Here is a 21,543-nt window from a genome sequence, read left to right as displayed (position 1 = left end):
TGGACCGAAAAAAGGTCCTAGGTTTCGATCAGAACCTAGGAAAATTCGACGAAACCATACGAAACTTGGGAAATTTCGAGAATTGGGTTGAAACCTCGTTCAACCTAGCTAGACCAAAAAGGTTAATGTCTTATCCTTTTATCCACACGAAACTCCACACTTCACAAAGTTCCGTGCGCGAAATATAGGCAGAAGTCAAATTTGGAAAACCTACTTTTCCCCCCATTTTTGATCCTGCTGAGATCAGTTTAGCTCATTTCAAGCATTTTAATTCACTCCTTTAGTGATTTCGGCTCTTCTTGATGGATATCTCAAGGGTTTTCAAGCTTTGTTGCAAGGTAACTAACAAACAACAACAACAACAATAAGCCTTGTCCCAACTAAATGGGGTCGACTACATGGATTCTTGCCTTCCAATCAGTTCTATTTGAGGTCATGCTAGATACAAGGCATAACCTATGCATATCATTTCTCACCACTTATCTTAAGTTATCTTAGGTCTACCCCTAGCTCTTCTAGTCCCTTCAATTTGGATTATATCACTTCTCCGTACAATGGCATTTATAGGTCTCCGTTGAATGTAGTCGACCTTAAATGACTTTCTCGAAGCTTATCATTATGGGAGCAAGTCCCAAACCAACTCTAATATGATCATTCCTTGTCTTATCCTTCCTAGTTTTGCCACTCATTTCTGCTACGTTGAGTTTATCTATATGATTCTTTTAACAGCCCAACACTCTGCACTGTACATCATAGCTGGTCAAACAATGGTCCTATAAAAAAAAAATTTAAGCTTTCATGGAATACGCCGATCACACAAGACCACAACGCACCTCTCCACTTCATCCACCCTATTTTAATTCTTTGGGAAACATCATCCTCTATATCACCTCTTTTATTTATGATTGAACCTAGGTGCCAAAAACAATCACTCTAAGGAATCTCCTTATAATCAAGTATCACCACCTCATCGTCTACCCGATCATGACTAAAGTTACAAATTAGATATTCTGTCTTCGTTCTATTTAGTTTAAAGCCTCTTGATTCCAACGCTGCTCTCTATGATTCTAATTTGGTATTAATCCCCATTTGAGTCTCTATCAACACAATATCATCAGCAAAAAACATACACCAGGGGACCTCATCTTAAATGTCTTTGTTTAATTCATTCATTAAGACTTGTCATCATTGTGGTCGTCCAGAACATATTCAACGATACTGTTGGAAGCTTCATGGGAAGCCCCCACACATGGCAAATGCAATTATCACTTATGAATCAGCGTCTACAACTACTAAAGTTCATCCTGAGGGTAAGACTGTAAAGATGGCTGAGGAAGATTATATTCGTTTCACTCAGTTTCAAGCCACTTAACCACAATCAGCCACTGCCACTCTTGTTCAGACAGGTAATGCTACTGCTTGCCTTTCAACCACATCTCACCCATGGCTCATTGATTCAGGAGCTTCTGATCATATGACCGGGGCTACAGGTATATTTTCCTCTTTTGTTCCATCATCCTCTTTGGTTACACTTGCTGATGGCTTTCATATCAATGTTAAAGGAGTGGGTACAATTCAACTCACTCCATCCATTACCCTACCCTCAGTTCTTTACGTACCTAATTTGCCATTTAACCTATTATTTGTTCATAAATTTACTTCCACTAATAATTGTTTGGTGAAATTCTTTCCTGGATATTGTTTAGTCCAGGATCTTACGACGAAGAAGATGCTTGGTAGAGGCCGTATGTCTCGGGGGTTGTATCTATTCGAGGAGATATCCTCTATTGTTTGTTCTAGTATTCCATCCCCCATCAAATACATTGTCAGTTGGGGCATCCCTCTCTGGAAACCCTAAAATTGGTAGATAAAAGTTTTCATTCTCTGTCAAAGTTGGATTGTGAGTCTTGTCAATTTGGAAAACTTCATCGTGTGAGTTTTCCTCCTCGTATAAATACCAGATCAGACCACCCTTTCTCTCTAGTTCATTCTGATGTGTGGGGACCCTGTCCTGTTAGTTCTACTTCAGGTTACAGATACTTTGTTACATTTGTGGATGATTTTTCAAGAGTCACTTGGCTTTATTTAATGAAAAATCATTCAGAATTATTTGACATATTTTGCAATTTTGTTATTGAAATTCGTACTCAATTTGGTGTTCCTATTCGTACTTTTCATAGTGATAATGCCAAAGAATATTTCTCTGATCCTTTTTGTAAATTTATGGCTTCTAATGGGATTTTTCACTAATCCTCATGTGTCAACACTCCTCAACAAAATGGGGTTGCAGAAAGAAAAAATAGACACTTATTGGAGGTCACCCGTTCTCTCTTATTTGAGATGAAGGTTCCTAAATCCTTTTGGGCTGATGCAGTTTCAACTGCTTGTTATCTTATTAACAGGATGCCTTCATCTGTCTTAAAAGGTGGCATTCCTCATTCTATCTTATTTCCTTCATCTCCCTTATTTACTTTACCTCCTCGCGTATTTGGTTGTGTGTGTTACATTTGTAATCATCGCCCAGGGATCTCTAAACTTGATCCTCGTGCACTTAAGTGTATTTTTGTGGGTTACTCTCGCACTCAAAAGGGATATCGTTGTTATTCTTCTGACTTAACAAGATATTTTATTACTGCAGATGTGTCATTTTTTGAGTCAACTTCTTTTTCCACTGAATCTCATAGTTTAACTGACCTAAATGATGATCTATGTATTTTTCAAAGTGTGTCTCCACAGGGTCCAGTTCCTTCCCCTCCACCTCTGCCAGACATCACCAAAGTGTACATGCGCCGACCAAAACCACCAGCTACCCCCTTTGCACCTACGGTCTCTACCTCTGTGCTGACTTCGTCTGTTGATCCTGCGGACGTTCCTGCCAAATATGACCTTGATATTCCCATTGCTCTTCGGAAGGGTAATCGTTCTTGTGTTCAGTATCCCATCTCTAACTTTATTTCATATTCTACTTTATCACCTGGGTTCTTTACTGCTCTATCTATTATCGAGACTTATCCTATTCCTAAGAATGTTCTTGAAGCCTTGTCTAATCCTAGGTGGGTCAATGCAATGAACGAAGAATTACAAGCCTTAGAAGACAATCATACTTGGGATCTTGTGCCTTTACCCTTAAGAAAGACAGCTATTGGTTGTAGGTGGATATTCACTATGAAAGTTAATCCTGATGGTTCTTTAGCTCGCCTGAAAGCTCGTCCCATTGCCAAGGGCTATGCTCAAGTTTATGGCATACATTATGTTGATACTTTTTCGCCTGTTGCCAAGCTTACTTCCATCCGTATTTTAATTTCTCTTGCCACTACATACAAGTGGCCCTTGTTTCAGTTGGATGTGAAGAATGCCTTCCTTCATGGAGATTTACATGAGGAAGTGTATATGGAGCAACCACCTGGGTTTGTTGCTCAGGGGGAGAAGAATAAGGTTTGTCGCCTCCGCAAATCATTATTTGGTCTCAAGCAATCACCTCGAGCATGGTTTGGACGATTCACTACTGTTGTAATAGAATTTGGGTGACTCGTTGTGAAAGTGATCACTCTGATTCTTTAAAAACTCTGATGCAGGCAAGATCTTTCTTGTAGTTTATGTTGATGATATTGTCATTACAAGAGATGACAATTCAGGAATTGATAGGTTAAAAACCTATTTACAAGAGAAATTTCAGACCAAAGACTTGGGCAAGTTAAAGTATTTTCTAGGAGTTGAAGTTGCCCAATCAACAAAGGGCATCTTCTTATCTCAACGGAAGTATGTACTGGATTTGCTTTCTGAAACAGGAATGTTGGGATCAAAACCCATAGACACTCCCATGGAATGTAACTTAAAGTTGATGCCAGAAGATGGAACCAGTCTTGATGATCCAGAGAAGTACATAAGGCTTGTTGGGAAGCTGAATTATTTGACTGTGACTAGACCTGACATTGCCTTTCCTGTTAGTGTTGTGAGTCAATTTTTGTCTGCCCCACGAACATCACACTGGGATGCAGTTATAAGAATTCTGAGGTATCTTAAGAAAGCACCAGGACAAGGGCTTCTTTACACTAATCATGGACATAGAATGTAGAAGGATTCTCTAATGCGGATTGGGCTGGATCACTTATTGATAGAAGATCAACTACAGGCTACTGCACATTCATTGGAGGAAATCTTGTATCATGGAAGAGTAAGAAACAAACTATGGTAGCAAGATCAAGCACAGAATCTAAGTATCGTGCTATGGCACAGGTAACATGCGAGATGGTATGGATAAAACAATTACTCCAGGAATTAGGAATTATTAATGACACACCAATGAAGTTATGGTGTGATAATCAAGCTGCGGTTCATATAGCATCAAATCCAGTCTTTCATGAACGTACCAAGCATATTGAAGTAGATTGCCACTTTGTTCGTGAGAAGTTACTACAAGGCATAATATCCCCCAAGCATTTGAGGATTGAAGAACAACTCGCAGATTTGTTCACCAAAGCTCTAGGGAATACAAGGGTTACCTATATTTGTAACAAGCTGGGCATGAGTAATATATATGCTCCAGCTTGAGGGGAAGTGTTAGAAAAGGGCAATTTAGGAAAGGATAGATCCATCGAGAGTTAGTGCTTTGCGCTAACTCTCGATAGGAAATAGTGGTAGGAATGAAGAGTTTTATACTAATTGAAATTGGTTTATGCTTTCCTATATAAAATAGACTTGTAAATTAACCTATAAATAGTAAAGTTACTTTGAGGAGTGCTGATAAGAATTATCAGAGCCTCCACAACTAAGTCGTGGCTTCCATCCTCTCCTCTCCCTCATTCCTCACCCTATTTTTTCTCAAATTAACAATGTAGCCCAATTGTAATTGGGAATTCATTACTTTGTCCCCCCAATGTTCTTACACTTGTCACCGAATCATCATACATATCCTTAACTATGTCTACATATTTACTTAAAACACTTCTTTTCTCTAGTACTTGCCAAATTACTAAGCTTCCTCAAATTTTTTATTTTAATTTTTTCGTTGTTTTATAGTCAAATGATGTTGGATTCTTTTGAAAAATTTTCCATGGTAGCTAGATTTAGAAATGTAGGTTGTTGGATTTGATTTTTGAAGTGTGCTACTTTTTTTTTTTTTCTTTTCTGATTTTAAAAATACTTTTTTTTTTTTTTGTTTCATGCTCAAATGATGTTGGATTAAATTAAAATTAATATGTGTTGCCTCTAGTAGCTAGATTTACCTTGGATTTGATTTTTGAAGTGTTCTACTATTTTTTCTCATTTTTCATGTATTTAATAATTATTAATAACTAACATTTTAATTATTACAAAATATTTATAATTATGAAAAATTTTCCCAATGTTTAGGAGTACCTTAGTTTATAAGTAGTGCGTGTTAGGCTAAAATTAGTGTGGTGGTTTTGTGTATTGACAATGATTGTTATGTATGTTTGTATCAGGCACCAACTTTTGAGTCGGAAATTACTATGTCAGACATAGCTTGGCAGTATGGTAGGCCTTTGACGAATGACAAGAACAAGTCAGAGCGTAAAATGCATGTGCAAATGTATTCTTTACATTCTAATTATATTATATGCAAAGTCTCATCCTAAAATACTCCCTAAAAAGTTGTTGAAACTTGCAGAAGAAGTCCCAAGTTTCCACGAAATTTTACAGATTTTGACGTAAGTTTCCCATTTTCACAAGGTCGAAACTTGAGTTTCCCTTGAATTTTTTTCTATGGTTGCTAATAGGGCCATAGGGTATTGGTAGCCTCCCTGGGCCCTCTCTGGGTGATCCTGGATATATTCACATCACCATATTAGGGCCTTCACCAAAATCTTCTCTAAATGTGACCTCAAGGTCTTCATTTTGATTCTTACACAGTACTCTCTTGCCTAAAACCTTTTGTTTCCGAAGGAGAGAAGAAATACAATCAGCAATCTAAATTGAGTCTCACACCCCTCATCCTGGCGCTTTGATAACACTTCAAGGTTAATATTGGTTGAGAATTAGAAAGAGAAAAAAGGGGGGGGGGGGGGGGGAAAAAGGCATGGAAAGAAGAAAGTTCAGGTTAGATTGAGGGAGTGATCGAGCTCTCTATGGAATCTAAGTTTTTTCTTGGATGAGTAAATTCTCTACGGAATCTAAGTTGTACATATATAAACATGTATTCCCATATTACCCATATTATATACTGTTCCCTTATATCCTTGGAGTAGTATCCAGCATTGTAAATTTGTAACACTTCAAACGTGCTCTCACTCGGAAAGTTGTTGGATAAAATATACCAACCAACAAATATTTGAACTCTCCATTTACACACTTGGAAATTATTTAGTTATTTGTTTTTTTAAATGCCATTCTAATGTGCTACAAGGATATATTTTTCTATAGGAAAGAAACAACACAATTTCAATAAAAAAAGAAAAGGAAAGGAGATCATCACCAAGTCCACCAAAATTACCATTTGATAGTGAAGAATCATATCCAGATAAGCATCAACAACCTTCAAGTACTCATCAAGGCCATCATATTGAGCAACCACCTGTAATTTTGAATTTGATAAAATCGTAAAAATGTTAAACTTGCACCAAAAGAAAACTGGAAAACCAAAAATGTCCATACATTTTTACTGATGGTGCCATGAAGTTGAAATGCTACGAATGATAATAAAAGGTCAATTTCATTGTTAAAAATTCCAAGGTTATCTAACAAACAGATCGATAATCCGGCAGGAGAAGCTTTTAAACATTTTATGATATACAACAGAATATGGTTAGACAAATATGACGGCAGTAAAGTGGCAAAGTGTAGGGTTTCTGGCCGGGGTGGCAAAAAAACCCCCCGGGGGGGGGCCCCCCCCCCCCCCCGCGGCCCCCCCCCTCCCCCCCCCCCACCCCCCCCCCCCCCCCCCACCAACACCTTTATCAAAAAACACCCCCAAAAGCGCGCCCCGGGAACAAAAGAGAAGAACCACCCCCCCCCCCCCACGGGGGGGGGCGGGCCAAAACACCCCCCCCCGGGGCCCCCCCCCCCCCCCCACCCACCCACAAAAAAACGGCCAACACACACACACAGGGGGGGGGGGCAAACAAACCCGGTAATGAAAAACAACATAATGGCTTATTGACCATGATCTCAAGCCCTTTATTTATAATAAAGTGGAAAGTAGACTATTACAAGGAATAGAAGTTTACATGAATGCAAACTCTAATTTAATTCCTATACAAACTCTTATTAGACTCCTAATAGAATCCAACACTCCCCCTCAAGTTGAGGCATGGATATCACACATGTCCAACTTGACCAAAAAGTATAAAACATCGTCCGTAAACATCTCCAATTTGATCTTCAAACTTATAGATTACGTCCGCACTTATAGACTTCCATTTGATTTGTCCTCATCTTTACCGCAACTTTATGTCTCCAAGGAAGAACGCCCAAGTAAAAAAGTAGAAACTCAAATGTTGAGAAGACTAAATTTCTGCACAAATCGAGGAAAATATATTTTGGGTAACAATAGCTAGGTAAAACAGCCAAAGTGAAAGTTTTGATTTATAACAATGTTAGATCTTAAAGGGAAAGTTTGCCAAGGGCAACTCCAAAGGTAGGGGAAAATTTGTCAAGATAAGTGACAACTCCAAAGGTAATAGAGATCAAGTTCGCAAAGGTCAAACGACAAGTCTTTGCACGTAGATCTCCAAGGAAGATGTCAAGAAAGGGCAAACTCGGGAACAGAGATCAAGCACCCAAAAAGATAGATCTATAGCAATGTAGATCTCCAAAGAAGACGAAGGAAGGGACAAACTCCAAAGGAGAGAAGATTGCGAAGGAAGGGACAAACTTTCAAAGGTAACAAAGATCAAATTCTGCATAAGGAAGTCAACAAGAAAGGCTTTGAATTGTAGACACTTCAAACACCCCTCACGTGTAGCGTACACGTGGGAAGATAATAACAAAGGAAATTCCAATGGGGAAACTTGAAAGGAAGAAATTGTAATGGTAAGATAAAAGACGGAAAACAAATCTGAGAAAATGACAAAAAAAGCACCGAGCCACGTCCACTAATGAAGGTCCGATATTACCGAATGGACCGGATTAAAGATGTAGCAAAGCAAAGAGATCCTCCAACGGCCAGCAAAAAAGTCCAACCACACCAACCCCCCCATCCAAGACAGTAGGAGAGTAGAGAGAAGCAGGAGGCCACACCCAAAAGACCCAAACACGCCAGAACAACCCCCCCAAAACCAACGCCCAGAGGTGTGGTGAAACACGAAAGATTAGCCGCCACGTCTCGCCAAAACAGCAAGCCCCAGCAATCAACAATTTTCCTTGGTATGATATGGTTTGTGACGTGCTCACACTTGACAATCTCCCACCGGATCAGATTTAGTCAAACAACAGAAAGCGATCTCCATAATAGAGTATAAGCACGACTAATCACGACCCTCACACCGAACAAGAGCATAAGACGCAGTGTAGAAAGGAGAACGACCAAGACTTGCACTCGATCCGATCGACTCCACGCTCAAACCCGCCAAGAAGTCATATACCAAATCTTACAAGTACCTATACCCACATCATCCGGATTAGGGGGTGATAATCCCATAATGATCCAACCCCAAAGAGATCGCAACTCAAATAATAGCCACACTAGTTCCTGGTAGTCTCACGAAGCCTCGAGCTCATAAACAGTGCATCATCCCAACTCCATATGCAAAGAGCCCATGGGACAGATCAAGCAATAGGTAACCCGGCAATATTTGGATGCATGGAACTCAAAAGGAATGACATAATAAGAGAGTCGCTTGATATCCATATCCCGAAAACACCAGGTAGTGGGTTTGATAGTAGGCCGTAATGTATCCAACTAGTCCCTTCCAAGAATAGTCGAAGCAGACGAGACCAGATCAAGTAATGCCGCAAATCACCGAAAGAGAATGAAAAGTGGAAAAATATTCGGACCAGGGGAGCAGAGTATCACAATAGTTGTCATGTTGACAAAATTATCTCAGCTTCTTTAGTCTTCACCCTCAAGTAAACAAATGCCCAAATGCAATAGCCAAACAACCCAAACAGATCTACCTCTTTCTTTCTTGCTTTCTTTCTTTTTTTTCAAGAATGACAAATATGTCCCAAAAAACGAATTTCAAATAAATCTAACTTATACAAATTACATATAAGTCCCAGAAAGCAAATTACCAAAATAAAAACAACAAAACTTGAATTCAAACTTAATCAAAAGCAAAACCAAAATAACCTCAAAACTTGAATTCAAAACTTAAATTCAAAAATTGAATTCAAAAACTTGAATTCAAAAATCAAATTCAAACCATAACAGATCCGTATGGTCTTTCACAAAGCAAGGAGAACAGCCCAAACAAGAACCTAATAGCAGAACCCCAATCAAGGTTTCGATGACTAACCAAGCCAATCGCAGCCAGATGAAGAATCGACAGAAAAAATTGCAGAGCTGAAGCCAAGTTGGCAAAAGAAGGCGATCCCCCCGCCGTTCATTGAATCGAGAGAAAAACGCTTCCCTTCCCTTCCTTTCCTCATTGCGACCAAGATGGTACTGAAAAACTGCCAAACTGAAGATTGGCAATGGGTTTGAAAAAAATCAGAAGAAGAAGAAGGTAGGTCGCTCCCAAATCAATTAGGCTCAGCCATGAAAACAATGTTGGCAAGCAGATCCATGATCCAAGCCCTTATTTATAATAAAGTGGAAAGTAGACTATTACAAGGAATAGAAGTTTACATGAATGCAAACTCTAATTTAATTCCTATACAAACTCTTATTAGACTCCTAATAGAAAAATGTAGTCGGGGAGGAGTGTCCCGCGGTTTTTTTTTTTTTAATCCCACGTTGGGTATTGCTAATTTTCTCGTACTTATATATTAATATAAATAAAGGATGGCTGTCTCTCTCTCAGACATAAGTCAGGTTCTCAATATATTCATCATGATATCAGAGTTGATGGTTTTGGGACTCAGTTCCAGAGATTCATAATTGTGAGCAAGGTTCTAAATTTTGCAAAATTCCAGCAAAATTCTGCCATCTCAGTGGCTGGTGAAACAAAATTGCCAATGAAAGGGGTGGAAAAAGTGTAATGTTTCCAATGAAATTCCAATAGCTCACTTTGTTTGGTTCATCAGGGTGGGAAAATTTGTAGACAAGCTTCTTTAAATTAAAGAACCTGTCTCTTATGTGTCACTTAAGTTTTCCCACTCCATGCTTAAAAAAAATCTCATCATTTTGGGTGAGACTTTGTAGAAAACCTAAATAAGCTTGTGGGGCCACATATTCCATGTTTGCTCTCATTTCCCCTTCATTTCCTTTCCTATTCCCCAACCCCACTATCCCCACTACCAATGGGTCCCACCTTCCTATCTATCCCAGCCTTTTTCTCTTGCAAACAAATGGTCCCTAACTAATTGATTTCACGTTTATCCATTCTGTGGTTTTAACGCTGCATGTAGAGATGTGATACGTTCCATTTGCATTTAAGCTTGTATTAGAGAGCTTGTTTGATGTAGAAACTTGGGCTGGAGCTGGACCAAACTAGCTTCAAATGGACCAACTGGACAAGGTGAAATCAGCCTAGATGGTCGTCTTCCAGGACCAAAAAGAGGTAGAACACTATCACGTGATCAGTGTCACAGCCCTTTTTTGGCCTTAAAGAAATATTATTTAAACATTTTGTGGGACCCAAGAGTAGATCATGTGATGACCTTTATAAAGACTGAAAGACTAAAGACCTTTTAGAAGTTGCTAAATATCTCATTTCATTAGTTTTTAATTCTCTTAGTAATTGAAATTAAAATTAGGAAGTTTCTATTTTTGTTGTTGCTGAGAAGCCTAGATAAATTACCCAGCATAGTAGCTTCTATTTTCTTAATTAGCAGTTTCTTATTTTTCTTTAAGACTTAAAGAGTCTATGCTATCTGTATATCTATCTATATACATATCTTGGCTGTTCTCAGTCAGATATAAATTTTAATGAATTGCTAAGTAGAAGCTCTGCTATGAGTTTATTTTCTTGTCTCTTTCTTGAGTGATAAGAAGGGTACGGACCTTGCTGTTGAAAGCTAAACCTAGGGCTGAAAGAGCCTTGCTATTGGGAACTAAATCCACCTGTCCCCAGTTTCAGTTCTCTTGTCTTTTTGTTCCTATTTTGTTATTTCCAATTCTCTGATTTGCAGGTTCAACTGGAGCTAAGTCATCTTTAATCTTAGCCTTAGATTATTTGGTATCAGAGCAATTGAAGAAGGGGTAGTTCTAACAACCACAACCATGCTCCAATTTCTAAGAATGATTTCAAGCTCTACAAAGGCAAACAGAGATTTGACTCTATAGAAAGAGCAATTCAAGAGTGCAAGGCTGAATTTTTTTCCTAACTACCATCCACCTCCAACAGATACCACCACGAAAGTCATCAAAGTTTTAAATATGGAAAATTCCAAAAAGGTGGGCTTAGTGAGTCTAATCTACGAATATAAAAATGATGAATATTCTAGATTCTCCCAATCCTTATTGATATACCCACTAACTAAAAGAATCGACTTTCAATGAACTTCACAACAAGCTACAGTTCTCTGGATTCTCTTAAAAAAATACCCCATTACTCTGAAAACCATAACTGCATCAGAGGGTCCAGAAACCTTGGCCAAACCCAATGGGAGAGCCTCAGCAACAGATCAATCTTTTGCCCAAAAAAATAAAACCAACCTTGTTGTATATGAACCCTACACAAAGGTAAAAGATTTTGAGACAACCAACATTTCAACCAGATAGAAACTGAGATTGGGTGGAAACTCATCCGAACCAGGGATTTCTGGGTAAAACTCAACATGGTGGGCCAGTCAAAACTGGTTAAAACGACGAAATTTATTGAAACTTCTCAAAAGTAGTCAACACTATTACACTACCTGAATTGGATCGGATTGAATTAGTCAATACCAGCAAAATTTCTGAAATATAGTAGAATCTTGTCAAAACCAGTGATTTTTTTTTAAGTTCTAAGGCACCTTGTTTCAGTTTCACAAGAAACCTAAACGATCCACAGGTTTCAAGTGAAATTTAGTTCCAAGCCATCAACAAAACAATCACCCAAGACGACCAAAAAATTTGGTCTTTACGCAGAACAATCAGCTCAAGCTACTTACAAAATTCTCAAAAATGTCGACAAGCATAGCATCACCAATACCACAGAGTGCTAATTGAAAAGTAAATAAAAATAGGAAAGCAGAAGAATCATTAAGAGCTTAGGAAGCTGAATACCTGAAAAACTTTGACCAATATAGTATCAACAGCATCCTTAAGTGGTATCCTTTCACCAAGTCTAATTCCAAGCAACATGTAGTTCAAATACTGCACAATTGGAAGTTTAAAACTGCTTAGTTGAAATGCGTTCAAGTTGAACAAGAGATTCAATGATAGCATACAAAGAAGAATAGAACAAGGTTAGACACTAATACCCGGTCAAAGGAATAATCCTTACTACGCTCTATAAGCTGTATGATTTCCAAAGCATTAGAGCTGATGACTTCAGCTGGGAGTTCCTTGAGGAGATGATGAAGAATAACTGATATACATGTAGAGTCAACAGATGGGTTCGCTGCATTTGTTTGCACTCCCAGTTCCACAAGTACATCACCTAACCGCGTCTTTACATAGGTATTAAGAAATTAAAAAGTAATTAACATGGAATACTGATTCATACTTGCACTTTGTAGAAACTGCTAATTTAACTAAAAAAGACTGAAAAAGCACTTAAGCTGATTTTTTCTACTTTTTAAAAACCATAAGTTTGAATGAAAACGGAAAGTAAAAAGTACACACATTAACAAACTAATTGAGATGTGTTCCCCCGGGATTACTATTTTGTCACAACCATCCCACAAAATTTTTAGTGTTCCTTATCATTACAAATGTTTTTTAAAAGGACTGCTATTAAAAAAGAAATAAAAATCAGGCTTCATCTTCTGTTGGTACAACAGATGCATAAAAAAAGCAATGTGTTCTTTAGATAGAGATATAGGAATAGCCTACTGCCTTAAACAGTCTTTAAAAAATGTTCTATTATTAAATGATCAACAATATTAATTCTGCAAGAAGCAATATCAGGAAAGACAACTTATACATCACAGAAAGATCAAGAATGACCAGAAGAAAGAAACAGCTGAAGTCATGCTTTTAACTGAATGACTCTCTTATTAAGTCTGAGGAAAACTATAGTTTTATCACCGCGCAAACCCTAACTACATGCCTCTAATGCACGAAAGAAAATTGAGCAGACGATGAATACTACCTCTAGCATCAAGGCCTAGTTCCCTGAAAATTACTTCAGCCACTTTGTGCCTGATATAAAGGATAGCCTGATTCCACTGATAGTACAGAATGCACACAAACTTGGACAGTTATGCACTGTTATGTAACCCCCAAATTGAGGGCCAGTGTTCAGGATCAATTCAATTGAATCAGCAATACAATTAGAGTTCCTTAAACCCTGTGGTTATGGTACAGAGCTTATTGAATGATTTAGGGTTTAAGAGAGGGAAGAACAGGGTTCGGCTAGGGTTGGGATAGTTAGGTTTATTGAGGTCCAAACCTAGACCTTGCTGTAATTTTTAATCCTGAATTGAAACTACAGGTCCAGGGTTACAGAATTAGGGTTTCTAGGTTCCTAATTGGGATCGAGTGCAAGGCGAAGGGAGGGTATAATAATCCTAGAAGGGTAGGGAATTTGGCAGAGGGATTTGGGAGTTCCTAGGATCTAGGGTTTTGAGGGAAAGAAAGGAAGTTCAGAAATTAGGGATTTGGGTGAGGGGAATTGGGTCAAGATTAGGTACAAAGGTTAGGGGAGGGAAGAGGGTGGTGAATCCTAGCAGGGATAGGATTTTGATGAGTGGTTTGTGAGATCTAGGGTTTAGGGCTTGGATAAGGAAATGTGGGAACTGGGGTTTAGAAGTTCTGGGGAGAAACTAAGGACCTGTTTGAGGACCCACCAAAAACAATTTCTGGCATTTCTTGCTTCAGGAAGCAGAAAAATTGTTTGATAAAACCGCTTTGTTTCGCATGATTTTTGCAACATAAATTGAAATTTATGAAATTTTTGCTTCAAGAAAATGATGCAACAGATTGTTATTGCATCCGTTTCTTGAAGCAAAATTTGGGTGCAGGTTAGGTTTAAGTAAAACAGTTTTAGAAGGGGTATTTATGGAATGGAAAATTTTGTACATTTTATTACAATTTCCAAATTTGTTTCAAGAAATAGATTTTATCAAACGCCTATGGGTATTGTTTCTACTTGTAGAAGCAAGTTTTATCAAACGCCAAACAAAGTGTTTCTGCTTCCAGAAACACTCAAAACTGTTTCTGGTGTTTCTCGAAGAAGAAACACTTGGAGAGTTATCAAAACGGGTCCTAAGGCTGCCGCAAGAGAGAAAAAAGAGAGGGGTCTGATGGGGAATAGAGTTTGGGGATGGGAGGGAGATGGAAGGATTAGGGTTAGGGAAGAGGAGCAAGGCTGCCTCAGTTGAGGAAAGGAGCGGAAAGGGGAAGAAAAGGGGCTGAGACAAGCTAGGAATTGGAGAACCAGGGGGGGGGGGGTGTTGCGCAATGGAAGGACTAGGGTTAGGGGAAGAAGGGAAGAGAAAGAGCTGCTGCAGGCAAGGGGGCAGGGGAAGAAGTGGGGTGCGATGGAGAAGAGAGAAGAAGGGTAGGGCTGGGTTTGGGGTTGAGTACTTAGTACTTACTTGTATTGAAGAGAGGGAGGTTGAAGTCAGCAGCAAAACCAGCAAAGAAGAAGCTGCAGGCTTCTCCTTTGGAAACCCTGCGAGTCCAATTCTTTTTCGACCCTAGTTACCTCAGCAATTCATCAAGCTGTCCTACATTTATAGCCATACATGAAGAATTCATACTAGGACTCAACATTAAAAAAACAAATAAATCTAAGATGATTCAAATTACAACATAAGAGTAGGATGAGTGTCCTAGTAGAACTTAGACTACAACTAATGGAATCCCTCTCCATGTAGGACGCCTAACTTGACTAGGACTCTGTCATAACTTGACCAAAACTAAATCAAATTCCAAAACAAAAGTAGAGTTGAACTCCTACTAAATACTGCATTCAACTAACCCTAATTGGACTTGTTGAGGACAGCCCAAAATACCCCTTTATGTGATTTTCCCAACAGGCCCGTAGGGCACAGGGCAGCAACCCTAGACCCTGTTTCAGCCTTGGGCTGGTCTCGTTCATGTTTTGTGAATTCAGGTTCCTGGCCACCAGCCGGACACGCTGATTCTAATTCCACACGCACCATCCAGTAGCAGTCACTCTTTCTCGAGTTCTGAATGGTTCATAGATCGATCAGGTAGGCTAGGGACACCTTTAGTGACGCTTCTTTATATGGGTTGTGGATGTCCTCAAGTGATTTTTTTACCATACTATGACATGGCCAGCTTATGTGATACAGTTGAGGCTATCTCGGTTCAGCAACAGCAATTTGCTAGTTGATTGGTCCATCCTGGCACTAATTCCAATACTAGGAGTCTAGCACTCTAAGATGAGCACAGGGTTGACTTTGCTTCTGCATTTTCTGATTCCAATCAAGTTGACTCTTTACCAGGCTGACCCGTCTCTGAAGTTGGTATGACTGCCAACCCGAAGTAATCAGAGGCAGGAAATGGAATAGAATGTTTGATGTATGATTTATAATTTGATGTCTTTTCACTATTAATGCTTCCTTTAAGTGGTGTTACCAGAACTTTATGAATGGGTGGGCCTCGGTGGAATGGTCAGTGGACCACAGTTGTAGCCTAGGGTCAAGGTATTCAAACAGCCTCTAAGCAAAAATTGCTGAGATAAGGCTGCATATAGGAAAGTTTTCCACCGAGACTTTGCATGTGCGGAAGCCGTTGGTACCGACCGAGTTCACCGTTTGCTAGAATTTTAAGACCATGCCCATATCTCTGCTGAAATTGAAGCAGAAGTTGTTCATTAATTTGGAGATAATCAAGAGAACATCATACATACATAAGTGGGAACAAATAAACTCTTTCAAACCGGTATTTACAGTTTGAAACAAAGCCTACATCAATAAGTTAAAGGAGTGTAACTCACATATATGTTAAACCACTGACCTGATCTGCATCCTTAAGCAAGCATTTGATAATCCAACCAATGGCAGGTTCAGACAGGCTGACAGACATTTTTCTATCTTCTGAAGAGTTTCTGTTCATGGATTCACTTCCCAAAATGATCCGCATTTTGATGTCGTTAATACAAGTAACAAGATATCCTGCCAATATGTGAAGAAGTTAACACGAGACTAAAGAAACAGATGCCTACAGACAGTCAATAGTAAGTAGGGTGTCTAATCAGCAGCATTGGCAACAGCATGTCCACTGCTGAAATTGATCCATACACTAGAAAATTTTCAGTGTCTGAACACTCAATGCATATAGACGCACACATGCATGCCTTATGCATAAAATTTACCTATATTATGTGGAGGCAATTTCTGAGCACATCGGGCTAGATATAGATGACAATATGCAAATGCCAATGGATCTGCTAACCCTCTCATCATCATAGCTAGGCGTTTGAGATTTTCCCAAGGTTGGTCATGCAAGAAACGCCAGCAAGAAAATATCGCCAGCTCCAAGTAACTGAAGTGTAGAACACATTGAACAAATAGCATCAGAAACATTAGTTCTACTGCAAGAAAAAAATAATGGAAACTTAACTAGTTCCACCAAAAAAGAAGAAGAAAGGATCAGTGAAATGACTCTATCCAAACACATGTATCTATCATATCTGTGATTACCTTACAAATGTTGATGCAGGGTTAGAAATCACATTGTCTACAATTCAAGCAGTGCCTACAGTTCTTCCTCGATTGAAGTTCTAATAATTTCTCTCTCTACTTGAACCACATAACAAGGAGACACCTATTTACTACTTATAAATCCCTCCTATAATGCCACTTAAGACAGAAGAGAAGTTTCACCTTAAAATCCACTTTATAAATGATTTCCGATAAACCACAATCACATAATAAAAAATAGAAAATGCAACACAAGAAGGAACAAAGAAACAAAGAAACACAGAAGAGGGGAAGCCATACTCAACAATATTAGAGATGTTGGGACTGTGATGCCAAAATGATTCTTTTCCTATACATAATGATAATATTATAACATCTTTCAGAAATTAACAATTCAACAGTAAAGCTCCGAGAAGCATTTTCAAAATAACCGCAGCATATGGGAAGGAAAAAATCTGTAAAACGTCTCTGGCAAGGGTGATCTAAAACAAGAAATTGTAGGAGCACAAAAGATAAATAAATAAATACTGAATTAGGCATCATCTAATCAATATATATATATATCTGGAGAGGTATATCTAGGTCCCTATGTAGCCATGCAAAACAAATGTGGCACCAACTGGAGACAATAGAAAATAGTATATAAGAATCAGGAAGAGGTTTCTGGGCTAAATTAAGTGTAACCCTGAGTCCCAGAGTGCATAGACAATATTTTACAAGAAAGAAGAAATTTCACCTCCTAAAAGTTGCAGCAGGAGCAGATAAATTTCAGAAAATATAAGAGTGACTAAAGAATGATATTTTTCTCAATAAATCTTCATAGAAAATGGGGAGGAAGAATAGAACTCTACATGCGTGGAAGAAGTTCACGAATGGAACCAATCTTGCAGAACCAATTGTTACAAGTTTCTTTCGCATCAGAGCAAACATCAGACGCTTTAAAGTCATCTGTGACAAATTGCAACTCATTAGTATCCAAAATAGCAGACAGGACAAGAATTTCTGTTACAACTTACAGGACTTTGAATGATGGAGAGGAACATTGGTAAACAAACTGAGATTGAGTTTCTGCAGTCATAACTTCTTGGCTTTCAAAGCCTATGATGTCACTTTTTCTTTCTAAACCATAGAAATTTCTTAGAACTTGGAATGCAACCTCAAATTTCATAAGCATTCAGCCCTCAGCAAGGGCAAGTGTCATAAAATAAAAACAATAAATAAATAAATAAATAACCTGGCAAAGAGCAAATCCTGGTTCCATCATCAGCATACTCTGCCTTCCTTTTAATGCGTTCCCACACCATATCTCCAAGTATATCCAGTACATCCGTAACTAAAACAAAGGCAGTAGGATAAAATTGTAAAACAGATGTATCCATCAGCATCCTAGCAACCTGCCCAAAAAAGTTAATCTATGAATCAGGCAAATGTACATTCTAATGCCACAGAAGAGTGGACACTGGTTAATACCAAATACTGTGAGTACTATTGCTATTGAGATAGCCATTGTGTTTGCTTTATACATTCAAGGTTAAAAATGGACAAGGTACCTACTACCTAGTCATAATGAAAATATGCAATATCTAATAAATACACAACTGCAGTTAAATAGTTAATTCAAAATTGTCCATATGCTCAGTGAAGCATTATAGCTTGAACGAAAAATCTCCCAACACAAGCTTAAGCTGTGATATCCATAGTAACATAAGCCACAAGAAATTAAGATAAAAGCATGGTACAAATTTCAGCCTGGCAGAAAATCGAAACGGAACTGGCTGATAAAAAATTTTGTAGCAAGTTATTGTTTCGGTCCATTTTACCTCACAAAATACTAGGTTTTAGACAAGATCTTCGTGAGGAAGACAACCAAATGATACAAGCAGCTGGGTCTGGGAGTCAGGAGGACTGGTGAGGTTCACAGGGGAATCTCAATTTATGCAGGAAACACAAGATCGAGATCATGGTAGAACATCACTAGCTTCACGTACCTAGAGTCAATGTATGCAGAACCGTGGATATGAGGATGACAAATATGGTCTCCAATGGATGTAGCCACCTTGTCAGTCACGAGGAGATGCATGAGCTTGGAGGAGCCTAGAGGATCCAGATGACACAGGTGAGCACCATTATTCATTGATGCCTAGGACACTGCTATGGGGAGCATTGGATCAGCACCGGGGGGGGGGGGTTATGCTTACAGTCCCTATGGAGCATATGGTGGCATTGTTGGTGGCCCTTCCTCCGAGAGCACTATAGCATTCAGACATAAGAATGGATATGGGGGGTCATCTTCTACTAGTATATTTGAATATGGGTATGAAGATGGATCTGGATCCTGATCAAGATCATCATTCGTGGAGTCCACCTTCGGATATCCATCACACCCAATTCATCAATCATCCTCTTACAGTAGTTACGATGACCCATTCCTTAGGTTGGGATATCTAGCTCATGCTGACGATGACACAATAGATTCGCAAAAGTACCAGAATAGTTGTTCTCACCCCATGACATGGGATGTCTTTATCCACCATCTAGAAGAGGTTGAAACAGATGTAGTGGATAGGGTATGTAGCTCATGGGATGGATCCACCAAGGAACTCATCTTGGATTTGAGTGGCTATGTCATTACGAATTTCTTTTTGAGTACTTAGTTTGTCGCTATCATGTAATTTAACATCTCATTTGATTGTATGAAACATTTAATGTAATTTTGTTTCAATTTACAACTCTTTGTGTTAAAATATCACTTTCTATTTTAGATTAGATTTCTATTTTTGGTTACTTTCTATTTTAGTTACCTTCTAGTTTTCTTATTGCTTGGTTGACACGTAATCTACCTAGGATAGTTTCCATTTTAGTAAATTTTGGGAGATTCCATGTAATATGTATTTTTCCTTTTTGTTATAACTCAATTTAGGAAAGTTTTCATAACTGAGATTTTATTTACACTATAAATAAAGTACCCAAGGAAAGCCAAAACATACATGCAAGCTCTCTCCCCCCTTCTCTTCTTCTTTGGTCTTCCATTCGTCTTCCTCTTTCTGAATTTCCTTTTAGTCCCTAGGCTGATTACAGGTTCTGAAATCCTAACATGGTATCAGAGCTTCCGTAATCTGCTTAGGGACTACTTCTTTGTCAACTTCTCAGTTTTTTTCTTTTTCCTGGTGTGCAGCTACTTATTGCTGTACTATCTATATGTAGTGTAGATCCTCCTTAATCAACATATGAAGTGATCTCTCTCAACCGATTAATACTACTGAAGGCCCACAGATCATGGAGAGTTTCAGATTTTGCAACTAATTCAGATCATGGAACTCAGTCAACAGTTTCTATGCAAGTCAGAAGTTTTTCCTGTAGATTAGATCTGCTCTGTTTTAGACTTTATAATTAATTCAGAATCATGGAACGCTCAGCCCAGTTTCTGTAAAAATCAGAGGTTTCTTTTCCTTTTTTTTTTGAATTCGATCTATCTTCTTCTAGTTCTCTAGAATACTTACTAATATAAAAAAGTATGGACTGCATAAGGTTCGATTACTCAATAATGTTGCTATCCTTTTGGGCCTTTCTCCTGCAATATTTTTTGTGCAAATCTGAAGTTCGATCTGTCCTATACTCATGTCTTAGGGTTCCTCTTGATTTTTTGCGAAGATATGCCCACTATTTGGAGTGCAAGACCTAAGTATGGTCCTCCATTGTATATGCCATAAGTTCTGCTGCAAGTTACATACTGCAACCCCTGTTTTATTGAATTTTTCTGTTTTGAAAAATTTTGCTGGTACTGTATTACTTCACTACTGCTTCCATTGTTTGTTTTGCAATCAAGTTTAGTCTTTTCTTTATCTAATACATCAAAAACGACCTGGAGGACTAGGATTAGTTTATCTTCAAATCGAGATCTGTTAAGAGTTTCAAATAGAGTGAAAGTTTGCTTCTATGGTCCACAACTTAACTGATTGGATATTTTGAACCAATTTTTAAATCTTGGCAAATTGGCACACGCATGCACCTTATAATCTACCATGCGGAGAGTTTGGAAAGTAGTTCTTGGATTCAGACTTGCTAAAAGAATGAAGATTATTACTAGTTTACTACCATAAAAGGGAAATTAGAAATTCCTGCTTGGAATTTTCCTATATTGGATATTGGTTGTCACTAGTTGTCCACATGTGTAATGCTATACATGGAGGGGGGAGATTGGAGACTTATTCTACACTACACCTACTAAAGATTTGTTGAAGAATGTTATTGGTGAAGATCTTTATCCTCCTAAGATGGTATTCTACAACAACGCCTAACTACTTGGTTGCCCTTTGTCTACTAACTTGGTTTGCAGTAACCCATATTGCCGTTTATCTACCTACATGGTCCGTGGTAACCCATACTACCTTTTGCCTACCTCACTTGGTCCGCAACAATCCATATTGTCTCTTGTCTACCTACTTGGTCCGCAATAACCTATATTGTCTTTTACCTGCCTACTTGGTCCGCAATAACCTATATTGTCTTTTACCTACCTACTTGGTCCGTAGTAATCCATATTGTCTTTTACCTACCCATCATTTCCCCTACACTTGCCCTTTTTGCAAAGAGCTTGTATGCGGCTTTTAGCTGCACATTTTATCTTCTTGATGGTGATTCCTCCCTACTACTGGCATTATTTGGATGGTGCCCTTGATGTTATTGTTGCTAACTTGCTGCTATACTTATTGATATGGTTCG

The 21,543-nt window shown here is 38.5% G+C and overlaps 1 protein-coding gene across 2 annotated transcripts in view; it reads right to left on the bottom strand.

The window, feature by feature from the left end:
* The window catches only part of LOC149004156 (uncharacterized), a 71,556-nt gene that overhangs the window by 37,954 nt on the left and 12,059 nt on the right, over positions 1 to 21,543 (bottom strand). Inside the window, exons 5-11 of one of the 2 annotated variants that reach the window (XM_089167892.1) lie at positions 18,056 to 18,215; positions 17,673 to 17,769; positions 16,494 to 16,663; positions 16,136 to 16,293; positions 12,466 to 12,654; positions 12,269 to 12,358; positions 6,452 to 6,532 (exon numbers count right to left, since the gene is read on the bottom strand). In XM_089167892.1, coding sequence (XP_089024018.1) covers positions 6,452 to 6,532; positions 12,269 to 12,358; positions 12,466 to 12,654; positions 16,136 to 16,293; positions 16,494 to 16,663; positions 17,673 to 17,769; positions 18,056 to 18,215 — 945 coding nt within the window. The remainder of the gene's footprint in view (positions 1 to 6,451; positions 6,533 to 12,268; positions 12,359 to 12,465; positions 12,655 to 16,135; positions 16,294 to 16,493; positions 16,664 to 17,672; positions 17,770 to 18,055; positions 18,216 to 21,543) is intronic. The other variant, XM_089167893.1, reaches the window with a different exon arrangement.

Source organism: Hakea prostrata, chromosome 9, assembly GCF_041222555.1.
Source record: "Hakea prostrata isolate BN-2017 chromosome 9, UWA_Hpros_2, whole genome shotgun sequence".
NCBI lineage: Eukaryota > Viridiplantae > Streptophyta > Magnoliopsida > Proteales > Proteaceae > Hakea > Hakea prostrata.
The sequence above is the reverse complement of the archived record's forward strand: the minus strand, read 5'-3'. Positions and strand labels throughout refer to the sequence as shown.